Source organism: Microcaecilia unicolor, chromosome 1 (assembly GCF_901765095.1).
Source record: "Microcaecilia unicolor chromosome 1, aMicUni1.1, whole genome shotgun sequence".
NCBI lineage: Eukaryota > Metazoa > Chordata > Amphibia > Gymnophiona > Siphonopidae > Microcaecilia > Microcaecilia unicolor.
The window spans coordinates 78,363,787-78,385,929 of NC_044031.1; the positions used below are offsets into that span (position 1 = coordinate 78,363,787).

The 22,143-nt window shown below is 44.5% G+C and overlaps 1 protein-coding gene across 3 annotated transcripts in view; it reads left to right on the top strand.

Annotated features, from left to right (window-relative positions):
• The first annotated feature begins 218 nt into the window (after positions 1-218).
• DNAJB6 (DnaJ heat shock protein family (Hsp40) member B6) overlaps positions 219-22,143 on the top strand; it is a 257,593-nt gene continuing 235,668 nt past the window's right edge. The window contains exons 1-2 of one of the 3 annotated variants that reach the window (XM_030198684.1): positions 219-408; positions 19,869-19,949. In XM_030198684.1, coding sequence (XP_030054544.1) covers positions 19,885-19,949 — 65 coding nt within the window. In that variant the 5' untranslated portion in view covers positions 219-408; positions 19,869-19,884. The remainder of the gene's footprint in view (positions 409-19,868; positions 19,950-22,143) is intronic. The other 2 variants (XM_030198675.1, XM_030198693.1) reach the window with 2 other exon arrangements.

Sequence of the window (22,143 nt, forward strand, 5' to 3'; positions counted from 1 at the left end):
TGCCATTACTAAGACCATAGGATTTTCAGGTGGTTGCCTGCTACTCCACTAGTTTCCACGAGACGAGCTAAGCCAGAACACGACTAACTCAAAACCTCTGGACTGGGAGAGAGAGAAAGGTCAGTATTCCACAAACCCAACCCCCACTCGCGTCTTGCTGACATTTCTAGCAATTTCAGTTCGAGATCGGGGGTCCTGCGTGCACAGGAAGTGAGGTAACGCGCTGCGGCCCAGCCACCGCTGACGTTGTTCTGTTTCCTGACGACTCTTGGTTGCCGAGTAGAGAAAGAAGAAGGAGTACCGACCGTCTTCAGTGGCGAGGGAATATTTTGCTTACCTGAGTCGAAGCACAGCTGCCGATCGCGTTTCCCGCTAAAGAGGTACGTAGCAGCCTGGAGTTATGATAAGGTGGGTCGAGCGGTGGAACGGGGGCTATTGAGTAGTGTTAGCGGTGTAGGGTCGGCTGGCGGCCCGCTGTTGGGTTTTATTATTGCTTTCTTTTTTTCGAGTTAGATTGGCACCGTTGGACGTTTGTTGAGTCCACGCTCACAGCAGTTTCCTCTGTTCTTTTTTTCGCTCTTTGTTCTTTCTGTTAATCTGTGGATGCCGCTGTGTGTGTGTGTGTGTGTGTGTGTATATATATATATATATATTTGTTTCTTTTGCTGTAGGGAAGAGGGGAGAAGTGTGATATCGGAGGCGGGAGTCCACCTTCTCAACCTGGGTATCACATTTTTCGAGGGGGGGGGGAGGGGGTCCTTGCAAACCATGTGGGGAGGAAGTGAAAATGTATGTTTGGGGATGGAATCCGGTACACGGAATAAAACGAATGGAATAGCCTTCTCTATATTGCAGTTTTGGATTGAACTTTGTACATTATTGAAGGTAATCTTTTACTCATTTTTTTCTTTGAAAGGTAAAACAGTTTTTTTTTTACTCTAATCGTTATTAAAAAATAATTATAGTCTTTTTGCCAAAGAAATACTCTGGGCTGCGTTAACGTGTTTCAGTATTCTTGGTATCGGTCACATGTAATGGAAGTATTTTTTTTTTTTTGGGGGGGGGGGGGGGGGAGGGGGGTACTTAACGTATTTAGTGGTGTGGAGGAAAGTAAGTTAATATTTGTATGGCTTGGGTATTAACGTTCCATAGTTTAATTTGTGAACGATAGTGTGGGGTTTGATAGGTATTAAAAAAATTTGCTATATAGTGTTGTGAAAAGAAGTAATTCTATAGCAGGAGGTTATGTATTAAAGTGCACAGTAACGCATTCCCCCTCCCCCAATATTTGATTGAAACTTAAAAAGCGGTGGAAGTACAATACTTCTGACATTTTTACAAAAAAGTTTAATACAATACACCTTGTTATTGTGGTCAACATGAAGTGCATCTGTCTAGAACAGGTAATAGGTATAGAATTTTATAGTCTCTCATCACAGCAAGATCATCACAGCAAGATCAGTCTATCACTTAGCAGTCCATGTCAGCAGAGGGACTCAAAGTACAAGAAAAACCAAGTCCAGCTTGAGAAGCTACTGAAAAACAAACTAAAAAATAATGCATGTTATTGTAGATTATTGCAGTATTCTTCAAATGCTATTCACTAATAGGCTATTAAAAAGGGCATTAAAGAGCCACTGAAAAGTGCAAAACCTTTAACTGCATCTCCAGCTTTGCATTCATACAAACTGCTACTTGTAAATGAGATTAGTATAGTATAACTTTTGTATTTAAACTGAACAGAGGCAGGTGGCACCTTAGTACAGACAAACCAATTTATTGAGGCATGGGCTTTCAAGGACCAGAGTCTTTGTCAGATACATCTGACAAACTGGTCTTTGCACCTTGAAAGCTAATGCATCAATAAATTGGTTAGTTTATAAGGTGCCTTGTGTCTTTGTCAATTTTGTTACACCAGACTAGCAAGGCTGCCCGTTTTAGAATTTTAAAATCCAAATAGCGCAATTAAATTTTTAAGGTTACCATTTTCATTATTTTGAAAAAAGTGGCATTGGTAATAGGATAAATTGTATAAATAGTGCTGGAAAAAATTGGCACAGCGCTCTAATCATAAACAGCACCCTGAATTAAGTTTTGATTTTAGAATAGTGCTTAGAGCCAATTCCTGTGCCCAAAGTTGGGTACCAATCTCTTATATTTCAATTTTTAATGTCCCAAACACGCATAAATAGAGTACTCTTTGTTGAACAATACTTTGTCCACAATCAGCATTTAACATATCCAAAGCAACAGTATCAGTAACATTTGTATAAGCATTTTTAACGGGAATCATCAGAGTATCCTGCAGCATACACCATATGGGAACAACGTCCTTTTATAATAATGGTGCAGCGCAAATCATCATAGATCAACCCATATATATTTTGTTGTATTTTAGTTGTTTTTGTTTTTTTTAATCTTCTTAATTATATCGTGAATAATCATACTCCTTATGGTTTTAAGCATTCATGCTCTTCAATCCATGATAAGATCGAAAAGAAGTGCACATATACTAGCACTTGGCATCTCTTGGCATTTGGATGCAGGAGTGGCAGTAATCTATAATATGGAAGTTTTTTTGGAATGCTACACCCTCTTTTCAGTTGCACACTAGTGGTTTTGAGCGGCAGATGTTTTATAGTGCACAAGAATGTGAAATTACTGCCTTAAATGTTATAATTATTGTAATTTATTGGCAAGTCAGTAGCTCTTTTGTTAATTTGTGCGCGCATCTTTGATCTGTGCACATGTTTTTCAGCGCCATATGTAGAATCTGGGGGAATGTGAACATAGCATGATTGTGATTTAGTAGATAGGCCTTAGGTCCTTATTTGCATGTTTATTATTCCTGAATAGCACCATGGGCCTTTAAAAATGGAACACAGTTCTTTAATGAATGAGCCTTGACAAAAAGACCCGACACGGGCTGTGTTTCGGTGACTAGCACCTGTGTCAGGGGTCACAGTGATGACGTGTAAAACTTGGGGAATAACTTGAATATATTCCTCTACAATATATTATTCCTTACCCCACGTCTCGTATAGTAAAAGCTACAAAGCAACAAGGCACTTTCACTTACTTTCACTTTCTGTATCCACTGGATACAGAAAGTGAAAGTTTTTTGTTGCTTTGTAGCTTTTACTATACGAGATGTGGGGTAAGGAATAATATATTGTAGAGGAATATATTCAAGTTATTCCCCAAGTTTTCCACGTCATCACTGTGACCCCTGACGCAGGTGCTAGTCACTGAAACACAGCCCGTGTCGGGTCTTTTTATCAAGGCTCATTCATTAAAGAACTGTGTTCCATTTTTAAAGGCCCGTGGTGCTGTATTTTTGTTTGGACTTTAGTTTATACTTCGCTCCCTCTCTTTTGTTATATTATTCCTGAATACAAATAATGCCTTAAATACTAGTTGGAAAGGCTTGCTAAAGATTATGCAATTTGCATATATTATGTAAGACCCATCTGTTTTTTTAAAATGCCTAGAATTGCGCACTTAATATACATGTCAGAGCGGTTTATAATTCAAAAATATAAAAAAAGAAAATTACTATAATAAAGGAAAGAGTGTCGGAACCAACACTGCTGCACATCGGATCCCCCTTCCCCTCCACCAGACAACTGGGCTCCTAGATGCCAAATGATCGAAACAAATGAGTTTTTTTTAAATGCATTTTAATTTAACATCCATCTATTTACAATAAATGTTGGATACAGAAATAAAATAAAGAGAAAAAAAAAAAAGACTAAGTTCTATGGAAAAAATTACATTTCATTTAGACCACAACTTTATGGCAAGATACAAGGATAATAATAACCTAATAGGTAATATAAAGAAATTTAAAGAGCAGGTTCATGAAGAAAACCCGCAGCCAGACATCTCAGCGTTTTCTCTCTCTATTGGACTACCTGGGTTGATCGTCCAATGCTTTCTTTAGAAATCAAAAATTCCTTCAATTTCTTGGGTTCCATAAACATGTATGTAACTGAATTCAAAGTTATTATACATCGACAAGGAAAAAGTAATTTAAACAATCCTCCCAATGCCAGAATTCTTGATTTTAAACAGAGAAACTCTCGCCGATGGGCTTGAGTGTCTCTATTCAGATCAGGGAAAATTCGAACTGTTTCCCCAAGAAATTTATGGTTCAAATGCTTAAAATAAAGTTTCAAAATATTTGTTTTATCCATTTCGAGTGCAAATGAGACGATAAGAGTAGTCCTTTCCGTGATTAATTCCAATGAGTTTTCTAAAAATCTGTGAGATTCAATTCTGGTTGTTGTGGTTGAGGATTCAAGGGGTTTGCCTTGCTCCCAGTTATGTACTGAGTACGTACAATCGGAGGGAATCCCTCTATTGGGAGACCCAAAATTTCTCTGAAATATTTTCGTAGCATATCCGTAGCTGGGATTAATGGCGATTTGGGAAAATGAATAAACCGCAAATTATTTTTCTTCCCCTGATTTTCAAGAAACTCTAGCTTACTTGCCAGAATTTCTCTATCCTTCGCCACTGTTCCCGCAAAATTTTTTAAAGTAGAAAGTTCAGTTCTCAAAGTCTCTATTTGTCCTTCCTGGGTTTGAAAATTATCTGCAAGTTGATTTTGTGTTTTAATTTGTCAATGTCTTGAGAAAAAGTACAAGTTACCTGGGAGAGCAGAGAGTTCATTCCCTGGATAGCGTCCCATAAAGAGTCCAGAGTCACTACTTTGTTTTTTTTTACCTCCAATAATACCAGTGTAGCTCCCATCGGAGAAGGGGTAGAAGTTAACAAACCCCTCTGTTCCGTTCTGATTGGGGAAAGACCAGTGTCGAGGCCTCCTGAGGGCAACGGGACTTCAACCACTTCGGGCGTCCCTTCCGCTCTCACCGTCGAAGTCGATATGTTTCCTGGTTGTGGAGGACTGATGTTCCCAGGCGGGCTCAACGAAACCGCCTCCTCGCTGATCTCCGCTGACGTTGTTGCGGAGTGTTCTGAAGCGGGTAACCACATGGTCAATGGCTAAACCCCGTACTGCTCCAGAACCGTTTGTCGAAAGGGGGGAACATTCCCTGGGAGTATGGAGGCCGACTCCTTGGGTTTTCCCTTCCGTTTCCCCATGTCCAGCACGGAGAACAGAGCCTCCTATCGAATAGCAGTCTGGTAAGTCAGGAGCTCAGTGAAACAAATGAGTTTTAAGTTTGATCTTCAAACTGTCTAGAGATGGTGTCAAAGGGGGAGAGTTCCATAAGGTGGGACCCTGCACACAGTAGAGGAATGAGTGACAGAAATCAGGGGAACCTGAATTGACCCTGAGAGGAGCGAAGTGTTGATGCAGGAGTATAGGGTAGCAAAAAGCAAGACACAGTTCTCTCCAGAGCAGAGAACCTTAAATATTAACATTAGCAACTTATATGTCTCTTTATGGTACAGAGAGCCAGTGTTCATCTTGTAAATAAAGAGTAACATGCTCGATCTGACTAACTCTCTCACTCTCATCTAGGCGCAAGCTCGCATTCTGTACTATTTGAAGGCACTGTAACTTGTTGGTTTACACCACACAATAGAGCATTGCAGTAATCGCATGTAGAAATAACTAAAGCATGAACAAGTAATCGAACAGCTTATCGCATGAATAAATGGAGAACTGAGTAGAACTTCTTCAATTTAAAGAAGCAACTCTTCACAATTGTGCGATGTAATGGCTAAAAGATAAGGAATTATCTATGACCACTCCCAAGAAATGCAGAATGTTTCAAGTCATTTTCTCCAAGTTTTCAGGTAAAGTTGTGTCTGTAGTAAAACTCAATAAGTCACAGTTTGGGGATCTTTTACTAAAGATTAGTTTGAGTTATCTGTAGCAGGGCCCATTTTATTCCTGTGGGCCCTGCTGCAGATAACTCGAGCTAATCTTTAGTAAAAGACCCCCTTAGGGTTGGAAAACCTCTGGGTGCCAGGGTCACTTGTGTAACAAAATATTTTGAGTGTAGCACCTGGCACTGGAGCATCAGCTGTCCAGACTGAAAAAGTAGGAGCCAGACTAGGAGGGAGTGAGGCCAGAAAATAGTAGTGAAAAAGACACCTTGGAGCCCTGAAGGTAGAAGGTATTGCTTTGGGCAGGAAGGAGTGATGGAGGCCCTGTTTTGGGGCTGGAAATCAGTCTAGGGTTGCTAAAATAATTAATAATAATAATAAAAAAAAAAGCTCAAAAGCCCCCCCCCCCCCCCCAAAAAAAAAACAACAACCCTGAAAACAATTGTACTATTCCCTTTAGTTTTTACTATACTGTTTTTGTGTTCTTCTTTTAAAGCAGTGTACAACTAAAAGTATTCATGTTGTCTGTCTCCTTCCTCCTACTTTCAGTGCAAAAGTAATTTGGGGTTCTTTTTACAAAGCTGTGGTAGTGATTCCCATGCAGCAAATGCGATGAAGTCCTTAATAATTGAATGGGCTTTGTTGCATTTGTTGAGCTGGAAATCATTACTGCAGCTTTGTAAAAGGAGCCCTTGATTTGGGTACAGATGACATACAAAACTATTCAAGGTTGTTAAAACAAGTGCGGACTGTGAAATATTGCAGGAAGACTGGGCATCCAAATGGCAGATGAAATTTAATGTGGACAAATGCAAGATGATGCACATTGGAAAGAATAATCCGAATCATAGTTATCTGATGCTAGGGCCCACCTTGGGGGTCAGCGCCCAAAAGATCTAGGTGTCATCGTAGATAATACGCTGAAATCTTCTCATTGTGGGGTGGCAGCAAACAGGATGCTAGGAATTATTAGGAAAGAGATGGTGAATAAGACTGAAAATACTGTAATGCCTCTTATCGTTCCATGGTGCGACCTCACCTTGAGTGTGTACAGTTCTGGCCACCTCTACTTCTCCTTCCCTTAGTCCATCACACCACTCCTTAAAAAACCTTCATTGGACTTAACCTGTCCTTTCAACTATCGGCGCATTTCCCTTCTCCCTTTCCTATCCAAGATACTTGAATGTGCTGTTCACCGCCATTGCCTTGACTTTCTTTCATCTCAGGCTATTCTTGATCCACTTCAATCTGGCTTTCACCCTCTTCATTCAATTGAAACAGCGCTTGCTAAAGTCTCCAATGACCTGTTCCTGGCCAGATCCAAAGGTCTCTGTTCTATCCTCACCCTTCTCGATCTGCTGCTTTTGACACTGTTGATCACAGCCTACTCCTTGATACTCTGTCCTCACTTGGATTTCAGGGCCCTGTTTATCCAGGTTTTCTTCTTATCTCTCCCATCGTACTTTTAGTATATGGTGGATCCTCCTCTACTTCTATCCCACTGTCAGTTGGTGTACCTCGGGGATCCGTCCTGGGACCTCTTCTTTTCTCCATCTGTACCCCGTCCCTTGGTACTCTAATCTCATCCCATCATTTTCAGTATCATATTTACGTTGATGACTCCCAGATCTACCTCTCCACACCAGGAATCCAGGCTAAAGTATCAGCCTGCCTGTCTGACATTGCTGCCTGGATGTCTCACCGCCATCTGAAACTAAACATGACCAAGACTGAGCTTCTTATCTTTTCCGCCTAAACCAACCTCTCCTCTTACCCCATGCTCTATTTCTGTGGATAACACTCTCATTCTCCCTGTCTCATCAGCTCGTTGACCTTGGTGTCATCTTTGACTCCTCTCTCTCTCTCCTTCTCTGCACGTATTCAGCAGACTGTTAAAACCTGTCGTTTCTTTCTCTATAATATCACCAAAATTCATCTTTTCCTTTCTGAGCACACTATCAGAACCCTTATCTACACTCTTATCACCTCTCGCTTATACTATTGCAACTTGCTTCTCACAGGTCTCCCACTTAGCCTACTCTCTCTTCTTCAATCTGTTCAAAATTCTGCTGCACGACTTATAGTCTGCCAGTGTTGCTATGCTCATATTAGCACTCTCCTCAAGTTACTTCACTGGCTCCCTATCCGTTTCCGCATACAGTTCAAACTCCTCTTATTGACTTATAAGTGCATTCACTCTGCAGTTCCTCAGTATCTCTCCACTCTCATCTCTCCCTACACTCCTCCCCAGGAGCTCTGTTCACTGGATAAATCTCTCTTATCTGCACCCTTCTCTACCGCAAATTTCAGACTCCATTCCTTTTACCCATTTTTACTAAATCATACATCAGTAAACAACTCTCTTTTTATCTGAAAAAAGTTTCTATTTTACACTGGTCACAATTTGACTTCAGATCATCAAATAGTTCGGAAACATTACTGCCAGTTCTAACTACATATGTCAAGCAACACCTATGCAAAGGTGTCCAAGTAATTCATCTCCAATTCGGTATATCGACGGCGTTTGACGCGGTTGACCACACATTGCTACTCTTAACGCCTGGATCAGATAGGAATAACAGGGACTGTGAATTCCTTTCACATAGAAGCTATTCTGTAAAGTAAAACAACCAACTTTCCAACTACTGGTCTACTAATTGCGTGGTCCCACAGGGATCTCCCCTGTCACTGATCCTGTTCAACTTCTTTGTCATCCCTTGCCTCCAATACACCTAGGACTTAATGACATCTTGCTTCTCTTACCAGTAACATCATCAAATAAAGATCCAACTCCGTCTGTAACAAATGATATGACTGCTGTAGCACCTGAGCCATGACCAATAAACTGAATCTAAAAAAAACCAAGGTCCTATGGTTCTGAAATCAGAGATTTGAGATCCCATCATCAATATCTTTGTACAATGGTCAAAGCTTTACAGTTGAGTCTGAAACCAGAGTATTAGAGGTTCTTCTTGATTCTTCACTCACCTTCTCTTTCCATATTAGCTATGGAAGAAATTAGCTATTCAGAATGAGACAGCTACATCTAGTCAGACCATTCTTCGATCAGAAAGCCATCGTACTACTAGTCCAAATGTTAGTCCTACTTTACTTGGATTAACGTTCTATTTCTTGGTATTAAGTGTCAATATCAGAAAAAACTGCAAATCATACAGAATACAGCTGCAAGACTAATAAACAGATTGAATAGATATTCTAGTGTTTCAACTCCATCTAAACAAACTGCTCTGGCCTCCCATAGCAGAAAGATTCAGGTTCAAAGCTGCTTGTTTAGTTTTTCAAATCTTACAGGGCTTCATTTCTGAACTGCTGACTATAAGACCGCTTTGCTATATCTGATCCAGTCTAACAGAATGAAACAACTAATGCTAGCCTCACCATTTAAAAAGACAATTCGAAATTAGAAGATTTTCAGCTCTCTGTTCCCTGTACTTGGAGTCAAAATATGGAACTCTCTACCTGTTCCCATCAGAACAGAAAACAGCTACCTCAACTTCAGGAAGAGGCTAAAAACCTTTCTCTTCCCAAAGACTGCTTCATAATAATCCATCATGACTTCTACTCCTAGTATCATCCATTATAGTAACATAGTAGATGACGGCAGAAAAAGACCTGCATGGTCCATCTAGTCTGCCCAACAAGATAAACTCGTATGTGCTACTTCTTGTGTATACCTTACCTTGATTTGTATCTGCCATTTTCAGGACACAGACCATAGAAGTCTTGCCTAGAACTAGCCCCACCACCCAAATACCATCCCCGCCTCCCAATCTCGGCTAAGCTTCTGAGGATCCATTCCTTCTGCACAGGATTCCTTTATGTTTATCCCACGCATGCTTGAATTCTTCTACCGTTTTCATCACCACCACCTCCCGCGGGAGGGCATTCCAAGTATCTACCACTCTGTCCATGAAAAAATACTTCCTGACATTTTTCTTGAGTCTGCCCCCCTTCACTCTCGTATCATGTCCTCTCGTTCTACCGCCCTCCCATCTCCGGAAAAGGTTCGTTTTATCCTTTCCTTTAATGTTTTTAGTCTCATGCATTACACCAATGGTCTCTAATGTTTCTTATACCTTACACGAACATTATCTGCTTTTGTCTCACCTGGAATGTAAACTGCACTGAACCCTGGAAAAGGGATTTTAGCAGTATACAAGAATTGAATTGAAGTCACACTCATCAATTCATAATTAAACCAAATGTGAATGTGGTATAAAAAACGTGATCCTGATCTCTCATTGCCAGTTGTGGGGCATAGACTGTAAAAGTCCACAAGGCACTGTCCTTGAATTCCAACTACTGAAGTTGCTGTCGAAGCCCACTCCAGCCTGTTCTGGTCTGTCTCTTTATATACGTGATATAGACTGTAGTAGTCTGCCCAGCATTAACTGTATTTCTGAAAGAACCTGTGGATGCCTTTGAACTTCAGATAAACCAGTGGGTCATTTCTTTTTTCCCCTCCAGTTACACATTTACTGTAGTTCTTTATTTCTGATAAATTCATTAACAGTCACAAACAGGAATCATATATCTTACTACCATGTACATGATATATAGTCCAAATATTCTGTCTTTTCTTGTATAATATTAATCAAGAGTGACATTCTTTCTGTTTAACACCAGTGCTTTTTTTTTCCCCTCCTAGGGAAAAAGGTGTCTATAATTCCATACAGAGCCAAGCTTAGGAAGTGTATTACTCTGTGTATACATCCAGTGTGAACCAGAATAGCTCTACCTGGAAGTTGGCTGTCTTTTCGACCTGAAGGTCACAGGTTCAAAGCTGGCTTGTGTATGAATTGTGTTAAAAAGTAAAATATTTTTTTTTGAAAGCAGGAAAAAGCTGACAATCCCCCCCACCCCCGCTCAAAACACAAACATAGTTTCTTGTACTTCATAAATTCTCACACCTGTATCGCCATGTTTTGCATTAAAGCCATAGGTTAAGAAAAGCTATGCTGACTAAGCACAGGGTCCATCAAGCCGAGCATCTTGTCTCCAGGCAATTCCCCAGAAAATGGATATAATTTCTGAATTTTATTTTTGTTCGATTATGAGGATTTTATTGTTTGGCTTGTCTGGAAGCTATAGAATTTAGGATGGTAGTTTTTGTGTAAGAAAAGAGCTTAGGCAGTGTTTTTCAGGTAAGTAAATGACCTGTTTGAAATCTCAATTATTTTGTCACTAGTTGTGCCCCTATAGGCAGATGTTAGTGTAGGCTGATGATTCTATGGCTAAGACTGGCAAATTTGTTCTGTTACCAGTTTACATATATTTAGCTACTGACACTCAATAGTACAACAAAATCACCCTTACAGAAAAGGGTGCAGCTATTTTTCATACCTTTGAAATATATAAAATTTCTCTAAAGCACAAGTTTCTTCTGAAAACACTAGTAATGGAATGACTGTAACGGATTGAGCCCTTTCCATTCCATTTCCAGTATTTCTAGCCCGCGCTTTTCCAAAACGAGTCAGTATGGGTTACAAGATAATCCAAGATACCATAAATCTTTATAGGAATCGAATTCCATAATTTCACTGTAGAACAGCTAAAGGATTTACCATGATAATGCTTGTAACTAATCTTGTTGACTGATGGACGGATTAAATTCATAGAATATGCTGGAAAGCTTGGATGTATAATGTTTGTTTATATACCGCCTTTACATAATTATAGGCCAAAGTGGATAGTGCACTGGATACATCAAACTGTAAAAGCACCGAGGAGATATTTTGACTCAACAACATTTTAACTTTCGTAATGTTTGTTCCTTGTCATCAAGCAGATGAAGCCATTATGTATGGGTTGTGTCCATCAACCAGCAGGGGGAGATAGAGAGTACTCAACTTTTCACAGTGCCTCATGGCCAGCCAGCTCCACTGCCTCTTCAGTATTCTCTATCTCCACAAGCAGGGTGGCTGCAGCTTCTTCGAGCTCCATCAAAAATCTGCCTGGGGGTGGCTCCTGGCTTGCCAGTTGTTAGCCGGGGTGTTAGAGGCTATAGCAGCTTCACTTTGAAGGCACATAGGTTAGCCCTTTCCCTGCCTTACCCATGCCCGTGGATGTGGACATATTAGCTTGCTTTTCCCTGTCCTTTCCCACTTAGTGGATGCAGGCACATTGGTTCGCCTTTCCCTGCCTTTCCCACTCATCTGAGCCTCCGGAGTTCTTATTACCTGCTTTCCTCACAGCGTTAAAAAATAAAAAAATGGAACAGAGGTTTTCCTTTGATTCTTCTGTGGGACCGGAGCTGTGATACTCGGTCCAGTGAGGTAAGAGTGTTTTCTAACTCCTCCGGGGTGGGCCTGCGATCGGGGCGTTTTTGGTGCGAAACCGCCATTTTGAATTTTCCCACCGTTTTCGGCGATGGCTGCAGAGAATGTAAAGCGCTGTTCCCGGTGTGGCAAGCGCAAATCAGCAGCGGGGCTCTGTAAATCGTGCTGTACAGGTGTAAGAGCCGGCCCGAGCATGGCGAGCGACGATTCTTCCCGCTCAGAGCTGGCAGCGGACGCTATTTTGAATTCGCATGGCGCGGCCTCCGTAGAGACGGAGAGCCCTGAGCCCGGGGGGGGGGGGGGGGGGAACCTCGAATTGAGGCTATTCAGGAAGTGGCTAGCCCCGGACGGGATCTGGGTGCCCAGGGCGAGTTTTTCTCCCCTGATTTTGTGTTATTGCATAAAGCACACATGCTGAAAAGAGCTCTCCCTCAAGGGTCGTCTGAGGCCCCTTCTATTGTCCCCCCCCCGGTGGATTCTGGCCTGGGACTGCCCGCTGAGGCTATTTTCCCTGATAATTGGCATAAAGAAAAGCGTAGAAGGGCTAATTCCCCTTCAGATTGTGGTGCACCTCCTTCTTCCCCCCCCCTCCCCCCCGTGGTCGGGCTGTGAAGATTCGGAGAGTTCTGGCAGGCCTTCGTGGTCTGAGGAGCCAGTCAGGTGCAGAATTACCACAGGATCTGGATGATCCCTCCGCGGTGAAGATTTTCCACCGTGATGAGCTGCCAGCGCTTATTTCAGATGCCCTACAGGTCCTCTCTATTGAAGAGCCTGACAGTGGCACGGCCTCCTCTGTGAATCCTAGGATGGCTAGTACCAAAAAGCCTGCTCGAGCCTTTCCTTTGCATGACTCCATCCAAGAGCTTATTTCCGCTCAGTGGGCTGACCCCGAGGTACCTTTGAAAGTTTCCAGGGCTATGGGGCAATTATACCCTCTGCGTGAGGAGCATTTGGCTCGCTTTGCAATGCCTAAAGTAGATGCCCTAGTCACTGCGGTGACAAAGAGAACTACCCTCCCTGTGGAAGGAGGACTTGCCCTGAAGGATATATAAGACCGTAGGCTGGAAGCAGCACTTAAACGGTCCTTTGAAATTGCAGGTCTTACTGTTCGGGCGTCTGCATGCAGTTGTTATGCTGCTAGAGCCTGCCTGGCGTGGTTGCAACAGGCAGTGGAACAGCCCGGAGATGGAGCGGAGCCCTTCTCGGATGTTTGTCCGAGCGAAAGGAGTTCCTCTGCTGAAAACGGGCACGAGAAGTGAACCCAGCAGAACGCCCCGGGCGGTACCTTCTAGCTTCATGGAAGCGAGGTCTGTAAGAGGAGGGAACCACCTGACCCTTGGAAGAAGGCCGTTGCCTATCCTCGGGTAAGCGCTGGGGTTTGGCATCCCCCAGGCCTTTCACAATTTTCTCCAGCTCCTCACCAATCAGGAGAAGGCCTTGAAAGGGCAACTGCAAGCCCGTGATGGATCTTATGGCGACAAGTTCAAATGCCAAAGTCTCGTGCTTCTTCAGCAGACGGAGAGATCCTCGCTCGGCAGGGTTGGATGCCTTGACTCAGCCTTGGCCTCCGGGCCTGCTATATGTGTTCCCCCCGTGGCCCTTGATAGGGTGTGTGCTCCTGCGGATTCGGCTGCACCCAGGAGAAGTGGTCCTCATCGCCCTGGATTGGCCCAGGAGGCCTTGGTATGCGGACCTCTGACAGATGCTAGTGGAGGCTCCCCTTCCTTTACCTCTGGTACCGAACCTGTTGTCACAGGGCCCGGTAGCCATAGAGGACGCCTGCCGCTTTGGTCTTGTGGCATGGCGATTGAGAGGGTGCAATTGAGGGACAAAGGCAATTCAAACACAGTAATTTCCACTCTCCTGCAGGCCCGCAAGCGTTCCACTTCCGTGGCTTATGCCAGGATTTGGTGCCAGTTTGAGTATTGGTGTGCTTCAAAAGCGATCACACCCATGCGAGCTCCTGTCTCGCCGATTCTGGATTTTTTGCAGGATGGTGTACAAATAGGCTTGGCCTATAATTCCCTGCGGGTGCAAGTGGCAGCGTTGGCCTCCCTTCGTGGTAAGGTTGAAGGTGTGTCTTTAGCTGCTCATCCAGATGTGGCATGGTTTCTTAGTGGGGTACTTCAGCTCCAGCCTTCCGTGCGAGCACCCTGTCCAGCTTGGAACCTGGGGCTAGTTTTGAAGGCCCTGCAGGCTTCTCCTTTTGAGCCGCTTAGGCGAGCATCAGAGAAAGATTTGACACTAAAGGCCGTTTTTCATGTGGCCATTACTTCAGCGAGACGGGTGTCAGAGCTCCAGGCGCTGTCCTGTAGAGACCCATTTCTGCAATTCTCAGAGTCCGGGGTCAGGGTTCGGACCGTGCCTTCCTTCATGCCTAAGGTGGTTTCAGCGTTTCACCTAAACCAGCCTATTTTCTTGCCCTCCTTTGATAAGGAGGAGTTTCCAGATTCTTTTGGGCAGTTGCACCTGTTGGATGTGCGCAGGACTCTGCTGCAGTATCTGTGAGTTACTATCTCTTTCAGGATCTATGATCATCTTTGTTTTGCTATCAGGTCCTTGCAGAGGGTCTCCAGCGTCTAAAGCCACTATTGCCCGCTGGCTCAAAGAAACTATCTTTTCGGCTTATCTGCTGTTATGATTCTGCCGGTTTGACTGAGGGGGAGGGGGGACGTCTCTTCTGATTGGCTGCCAGGGGTTGTGCTGACGTCAGGGGATAGTACTTTAGCCTGCAGCTGAAGAGTTTCTCTGCTTTTGCGTTACTTATTTGGTGGTAACAGGAAAGCCTGATAGGTTTCTCTCAGAACGTGCTTTAGGTTCTGACAGGGATCTGTGTTGATTTAGAGTATTCTTTTCCTTCCCTCTGGGTTAGCTGCTGCTGTGTGTGTGTGTGTGTGTGTGTGTGCGCGTGTGCCTAGCTCTGTAATCAGGGTCAGCTGCTGGTTTGTTTAGTGGGGGCTGGGCATTGCTCAGCCTCCAGGGCTCTGGGCTGAGTGAGAGCGTTCTCCTTTGTTTGTTTGTTTTAAGGATTTCTCTTCCCAGTGTCCCAGCCTGCTGGCTCAGTGAGTTTAACCCTTTGTGTACTGTGTGTATTGTATTCCTGCCTCTACCAGTGTGTGTGTTGGATGGGCCCCACTCCCTCTCGGGAGGGGAAGCGTTCTCTCTGATTGTTTGTTGATGTATGGCACTCTCTCTCTGCTGGCTCTACAAGCTTAACCCTTTGTGTTCTGTGTGCCTCTGGCTACAGTGGGTTTGAGGCAAAGGCTTGCTGCCTTCCTTTTGTGTTTGGTTCCTCTGACTTCTGCCTGGGGCTCCTACTCTGGTGGTGGTGGGGGGGGGGGGTTGCTGTGTTAGTTCCCCTGTCCTGCGCTAGTCCCCTGCGTGGCCGGGGCCCGCTCTGGTCCTTTGTTTCCCCCTCTGCCCTATTGCTGGTGTTCAACGCGTGTCTGGCATCTTGGGGCCCTCTGGGTTCTTTCACCCCTCCCTGTGTGTGATTGGGTTCCAGTTCAGCCGTGAGGCTCGCACGAGTGGCTCTGTCTGCGTGGGTTCCGGTTCGGCCGCGAGGCCCGCCTGTATGCCTATTTCCCTTCTTCCTGAGGGACTGTGGGGAGGGGTAGCTTAGGGGGTATTGTGTAGCTGGGGTGTGCGGTGGTGGGTCGGTCTCCCCTTGGCCTGAGTCGGAGCCCAACGACCAACCCAACGGATTACAGAACGCAAAAGCCATGAGCTCGACCGATCCATCCCCCATGCAGCTGCTCCAGCAGTTGCATGCTCAGCTACAACAGGTATCTGGAGTCGTGAACGCACTGTCTCAACGGGTAGACACGCTGACTGTCACAGGGGCTGCGGAGGGCCCGCCAGCAGCTACTCCGCCGGGTTCCCACGCATGCGGCCGAGGGATTCGGGTGGCTACGCCCCCGAGGTACGAGGGCGACAGTAAGACCTGCCGGGGGTTCCTCAATCAATGCCAAATTGTCTTCGAGTTGCAGGCCCGGGATTTTCCTTCGGATCGGGCGAAGGTGGCTTATATTATCTCTCTACTGGCAGGCCCCGCTCTGGCCTGGGCCTCGCCCTTATGGGAGAAGAAGGATCCCCTCCTGGATAATTTGGCAGAGTTCTTGAAACAATTTCGGCTCATCTTTGAGGAACCCGGGAAGCCCTCTTCGGCGGCGACTCAGCAGTTGAACCTACATCAGGGGCGACTCTCTCTGGGTGAGTACGCCATCCAGTTTCGGACCTTGGCTGCGGAGCTAGGTTGGGATAACCCAAGCCTGACTGCGGTATTCTGGCATGGGGTCTCGGCCAACGTTAAGGACGAACTCACAGGCCGGGAGCTGCCCTCAGATCTGAATGATCTCATCCGTCTCTGCACCCAGGTGGACATCCGGTTCAGGGAGCGGGCCTGTGAACGTCGCGCTGGTCAGCAGGTTGCAGGGGCTAACTTGAGGAGCTCGCACAAGAGCCCTGCTTCCCCGTCGCTGGGTGTGCCCGATGGGTCTGAACCTATGCAGGTTGACCGGGCTACCCAGGAGAGACAGCGGAGACGCTCTAAGGGGCTGTGCCTGCATTGTGGAGTGAAGGGGCACTTTGTCCGTGAGTGCCCGAAGAGAAAGAAGTCGGGAAACCAGCAGCCCTGATACCGGCTAGGGAGACCGGGTCAGGGCGAAAGTCCTTCTCCCCTTGGATGCAGGTTTTGGTGCCAGTTCTACTGGCGATTAAGGATACCCCTTGTTTTGAGGCGCTAGTTGACTCGGGGGCAGGAGGCAACTTGATCAGAAATTATGCAGCAGTTGACAATTTGCAGCACACCATCTTTATTGATATAATAAGTGACGAATGGATGCACTGTGCATTGTGAATTCTCCCAGTGAAAGCCTTGAGCAGCGTCTTGGACAACAAACGAGTAATTCTGCACAAAATCCATCAGTACGATAAGTTCGGTTTCTTTTAGGCCAGCTTTTAATGACTTCAAATATTCGCTTTGATGTTTTGAAATGAAGTGGTGGCCAGTCAGTTTCCATATTTTGCTAGCGAGTTTTTCAATAAAGTTGTGAAGAGAGAGAACGTGTTTTGAGCGTTTCATGGTCAGTATGAACCCATTGTTTGAATTCTATTGATTTCTTCTGAGTCCCAGTCCTCAAATATTTCTTCCAAATATGCTATCTGTGCCTCTTCACCAGGACAGTTTTGGCATCGCTGCAACATACAATCTTTGGCGTCTAGATCGCAAACTGCCTTTCCCATGAGCATCTTGTAGTCTTCTTTAATGTTGGCACCTTGTAGCATAAGCTTAACATTCTGATGGATGGTGCAGACACAGACGGAATGTGTGCCTGAGGCACCGACAGTAACACACCACTTTGGACTGAGCTCACAGAATTTGGAAAAACCAATTTCAGCACCATATTTGTTTCAATATGCTACATACAGTTCTTTCAGATTGCACAGTAGCAGCTGCTTTTGTTTTTGAACCTTGATGCCATCAAGCCGAACAGAAACAAAATCCTTTTTTACCAGGGCCCATTCTGCTAAATTCATCATCCTCGTAGAAATCTCGAACTTTGTCGGGGATTGCCTTTGGTAGCAGTTTGCCAACTTTGCATCCGGTAGTGCACAAATGCCTCTCTTGCTTTAATTTTCGTGCTGTTTTAACCATATGTTCCGAAACACTAAACATTTTTGCTGTCACTGGTATTGACCAACTATTTGGGCCAACGTCAATAATTGAATTTTCATGGATCTATTGGATATTTTAATTTTCGTTTTCACATCTTCGATTAGGTCAGTGTAATCTTGGCATGACAGGCATTCCTTAGCAGCCAACTTGCTAGTTTGTCCAATATCTTCGGCTGATACTGCAGCGGCTACCATTATTTTTTCTGCTACCACTTTCTGCACACGTTCAATTTTTCGTTTCACATATCCAGTTTTATCCCTACTGGCCAACCTCTGAATTTTTAATGGAGAAGTCCCCAAATCAGTCAAACTTTCATCAAGAGTGTCTGAAGTGTCCATATTGTAATTTTCTGATGACGATGACTCTGCCTTGCTTTTGACCATAGAAACATATTTGGCTTTACACTTGGAACACATTTTTTGGCCCGGCTTCACATTTGTTTTCAATTTTTTCAAATCATCGGACATGGCTAGATCGACTTTCAACAGTCCATGTTTAACTATGTGATTTTGTTTGTTGAATGGGTTGCAGCACGACTTTTGCTTCATTTCGTAGTTTTCCAAATACATCGCTTTGTGATGCAGGCAGATTTGGTCGTCATCTGTAAACTCAACCTCCGATCGCCGAGTAATGAGCATTTTTTCATTGGCGGACAAGCTGTGCACGTAATGCAGCCCAATTTCTTTAGACTAAAATGAGCCATGGTGGCAAGTTGATGACAATTTATTTCTAACAACGCAAATGGGCAAAGTGGGATATTGTCAGTTGACTCTTTGACATTCATTTTTTGCATATTAAGCAAAATTGCAATAATTTAATAATATGAAGTGTATTAAATTAATGTCAATCTGAAAAAGAGAAGTTATAAAGATTCTTATGTTATGACAGAAACATAAAACTACACCTGCACAGTACAGAATCCTGCACAGTACAGTATAGCCGAAACATGCTAGTGTGCGGCATCAATAAAGTACTTACAGAATATTTAACCAATGTCATTAGTGTAGAAGCACCGCTAGTAGACTTAACAGTTTCATAAAGCATACAAAAAATGAATTATACACTTTAAACTTCAGCAGAAATGGAAAGAAAACGACACAATATAGAAAAATGCATGTTGAAGTATATGATGTTGCGATAGCAACGTCCTCAACTTTGTCCCTATTTCTAGGGCCTTATATGCCAGCGATGAAAAACCAACCCTACTTTTTTAAGGGGTTTGAAACATGCTCTTTCTAATGAAAATGATTAAAAAGAGTTTCCAGAAGGTCTTTCTTTGTGAAAGTGGGCTAAAAATACCCTATTTTTGGCGTTTTTGCAAAAATCATCAACTTTACACTCAATTTGTGAACTAATGGAAAATATTAGGAGAATGAAATTTTATATTCGAAAACCTTGTGTTGGTAAGTTGTTGTGTGCAAAGTTCACGTTTATCACACCTTTAATTCCAGAGATATAAAAAGCCAAACTTTACAATTTTTTCGTGCCGCAAAGTTTTCAGACCAAGTTTGCTCCAAGTTTTCTTCATGGAAATCGCTCATGAAGATTTTTTTATTATTTTGTTTAATAGAGCGCAAAAAGTTGTACAAGATGGCCAAGTTTTGTTTCTCTCAAAGTGTCTCAAAGTTGCTGATATCTCGGAGTCATACCATAGAAGGCTGCAGTATGGGGTCAAACAGATTACTATATCTCAGCAAGTATTGCATCGGCGAACGTACAACTTTACCAATGTTCATTGGGGACATGTATGAATGTTCACAGAAAATTTCATCGAAATCCGTGATGGTCGAGCAGGGCACTTCTCTGAAATCAGACCACTTGACATGGAATGACCCGATTTGTGGTTGGAGGTTCACTGGTTTTGCAGGAACAAATAAGGAGTCATAGATATAGGACTAAACAAGATGTCTCAAAAGTTTGTAATAACAATAAGATGGAATAGCTTTTGTCACCCATTCTGTTAAGATGTATCCTGCTGTCCAAGGAATATCTGCTACAGGAAAGTAATTTGGTTCTTCCAGATTGTTAGAGCTACTTCTCTCATTTATAACAAATTGCTCATACAATAACTTTTTTTTTTTTTGTAATTTCAGGACTTGATTATTCAGCATGGTGGAATATTATGACGTCTTAGGAGTCCATAGACACGCATCTCCAGAGGATATTAAGAAAGCGTAAGTATACTTTCATTGGCTGATTTTTTTTAATAAGAATTTCAGAAAGATTTGAGCAAAAGTCTGTAAACTGGTGTGAATATATCTGTAATATTTTAAAGTTTTAACCGTTTTTATTCAGGATCAAAAGAACAATATAGCAGACTGCTAAATGATATTATGATGCAAAGTTTACAGTAAAATGTATGTTCCTTGTCATCAAGCAGATGAATCCATTACGAGTGGGTTGTGTCCATCAACCAGCAGGGGGAGATAGCACTGAAAAACCATAGTGCCTCATGGCCAGCTAGCTCCATCTGCCTACAGTATTCTCTATCTCCCCAGCAGGGTGGTTGCAGCTTGTTCAAGCTCCTTCAGAAAATCTGCCTGGGGTGGCTCCTGTGCTTTTGCCAGTTGTAGCAGGGATGTTGTGGCTGATGGTGCCCACTTTAAAGGCAAATAGGTTAGCCCTTTCCCTGCCTTACCCGGCCCCCAATGTGGAAGTACACAAATAGGCAAGCCCTGTCCTTGTCTTTGCCCACGCTGTGGATGCAGGCACATAGGTTCGCCCTTTCCCTGCCTTTTCCACGCTACTGATCCTCCAGAGTTGGAAATTTGCCTCTTTTGCTGTTGCCTCAAACTTTCCTCACAGTGTTAAAAATAAAAAAGAAGTCATGTCGCACTTTGGCGCTGCGATCCCAGGAAAGAGGTTTTCTTCTGATTGTGCAGCATGACCGGAGCTCGGAGACTCGGTCTGGTGAGGTAAGAGCATTTTTTGGCTCCTCCGGGGAGGGCCCGCGTTTGGGACGATTTTGGCGGGAATCCGCCATTTTGAATTTCTGCTGCTTTTGGCGATGGCTGCTGAGAAAGTTAAATGCTGTTCCGTTTGTGGCAAGCGCAAATCTGCAGTGGGGCTCTGTAAGGCGTGCTTTTCAGATGGTAGAGCTGGCCCGTGCATGGCGAGCGATGTTCCATCCCGCTCCATGGAGCTGGCAGCGGGCGCCATTTTGGAACAGCATGGCGTGACCCCCGCTGAAGCGGAGGGGTTTGAGCCTGGTGGGGCACCTTGTGTGGAGGCTGATAAAAGAGCTGTTTCCCCCGGACTGGAACCGGGAGGCCAGGGTGAGCCATTTTCCCCTGAATTTGTTTTATTGCTGCATAATGCGTACCTGTTAAAAAGAGCTCTTCCGCAGGGGGGGGTCCCCTGCGGCCCTGCTTTCTGTATCCCTTCCAGTGGAGTCTGGCCTTGGATTACCGTCAGGCACGTTTTCCCCTGACAGAAGATCGCAAGAGAAGCGCAGAAGGGTGGCTTCTGGCCTTTCAATTGACCCTGGAAGGATTGGCTGTCAGAGTTCTGTCGGACAACACGACAGCAGTGGCCTACATAAATTGCCAAGGAGGCATTCAGTGCATAGCACTAGTAGCGCAGGCCACGCAGATTTGCCACTAGGCCGAGCGTCATCTGCAGTTTCTGTCAGCAGCTCATATTGCAGGTCAGGGCAACGTGCAAGCCGATTATCTGAGCAGGAATCAGATCGACCCAGTAGAGTGGGAACTTGCAGACGAAGTATTCCTGCAGATATGTGCCAAATGGGGAAAGCCCGTAATGGATCTTATGACATCAAGCACAAATGCCAAAGTCCCGTGCTTCTACAGCAGCCGGAGAGATCCTCGTTCGGCAGGGTTGGAGTCCTTGGATCAACCCTGGCCTCAGGGCCATCTGTATGTGTTCCCTCCGTGGCCCTTGATAGGGCAAGTACTCCTGCGGATTTGCCTCCACCAAGGAGAGGTGGTTCTCATTGGCCCAGGAGGCCGCGGTATGCAGACCTCCGGCGGATGCTGGTAGAGGATCCCCTGCTGTTACCTCTGGTACCGAACCTGTTATCACAGGGCCCGGTGACCATGGAGGACGCCTGCTGCTTTGGTCTTACGGCATGGCTATTGAGAGGGCGCAATTGGGAGACGAGGGATATTCCAGTAAAATCATTTCCACTCTCCTACAGGCCCGCAAGCGTTCCATTTCCGTGGCTTATGCCAGGATTTGGCGCCATTTTGAGTCTTGGTGTGCTTCTAAAGCAATTACACCCATGTGGGCTTCTGTCTCGCCGATACTTGACTTTTTGCAGGATGGTTTACAAAAAGGCTTGGCCTATAATTCCCTGCGTGTTCAAGTGGCAGCCTTAGCATGTTTTCGAGGGAAGGTCGCTGGCCTCTC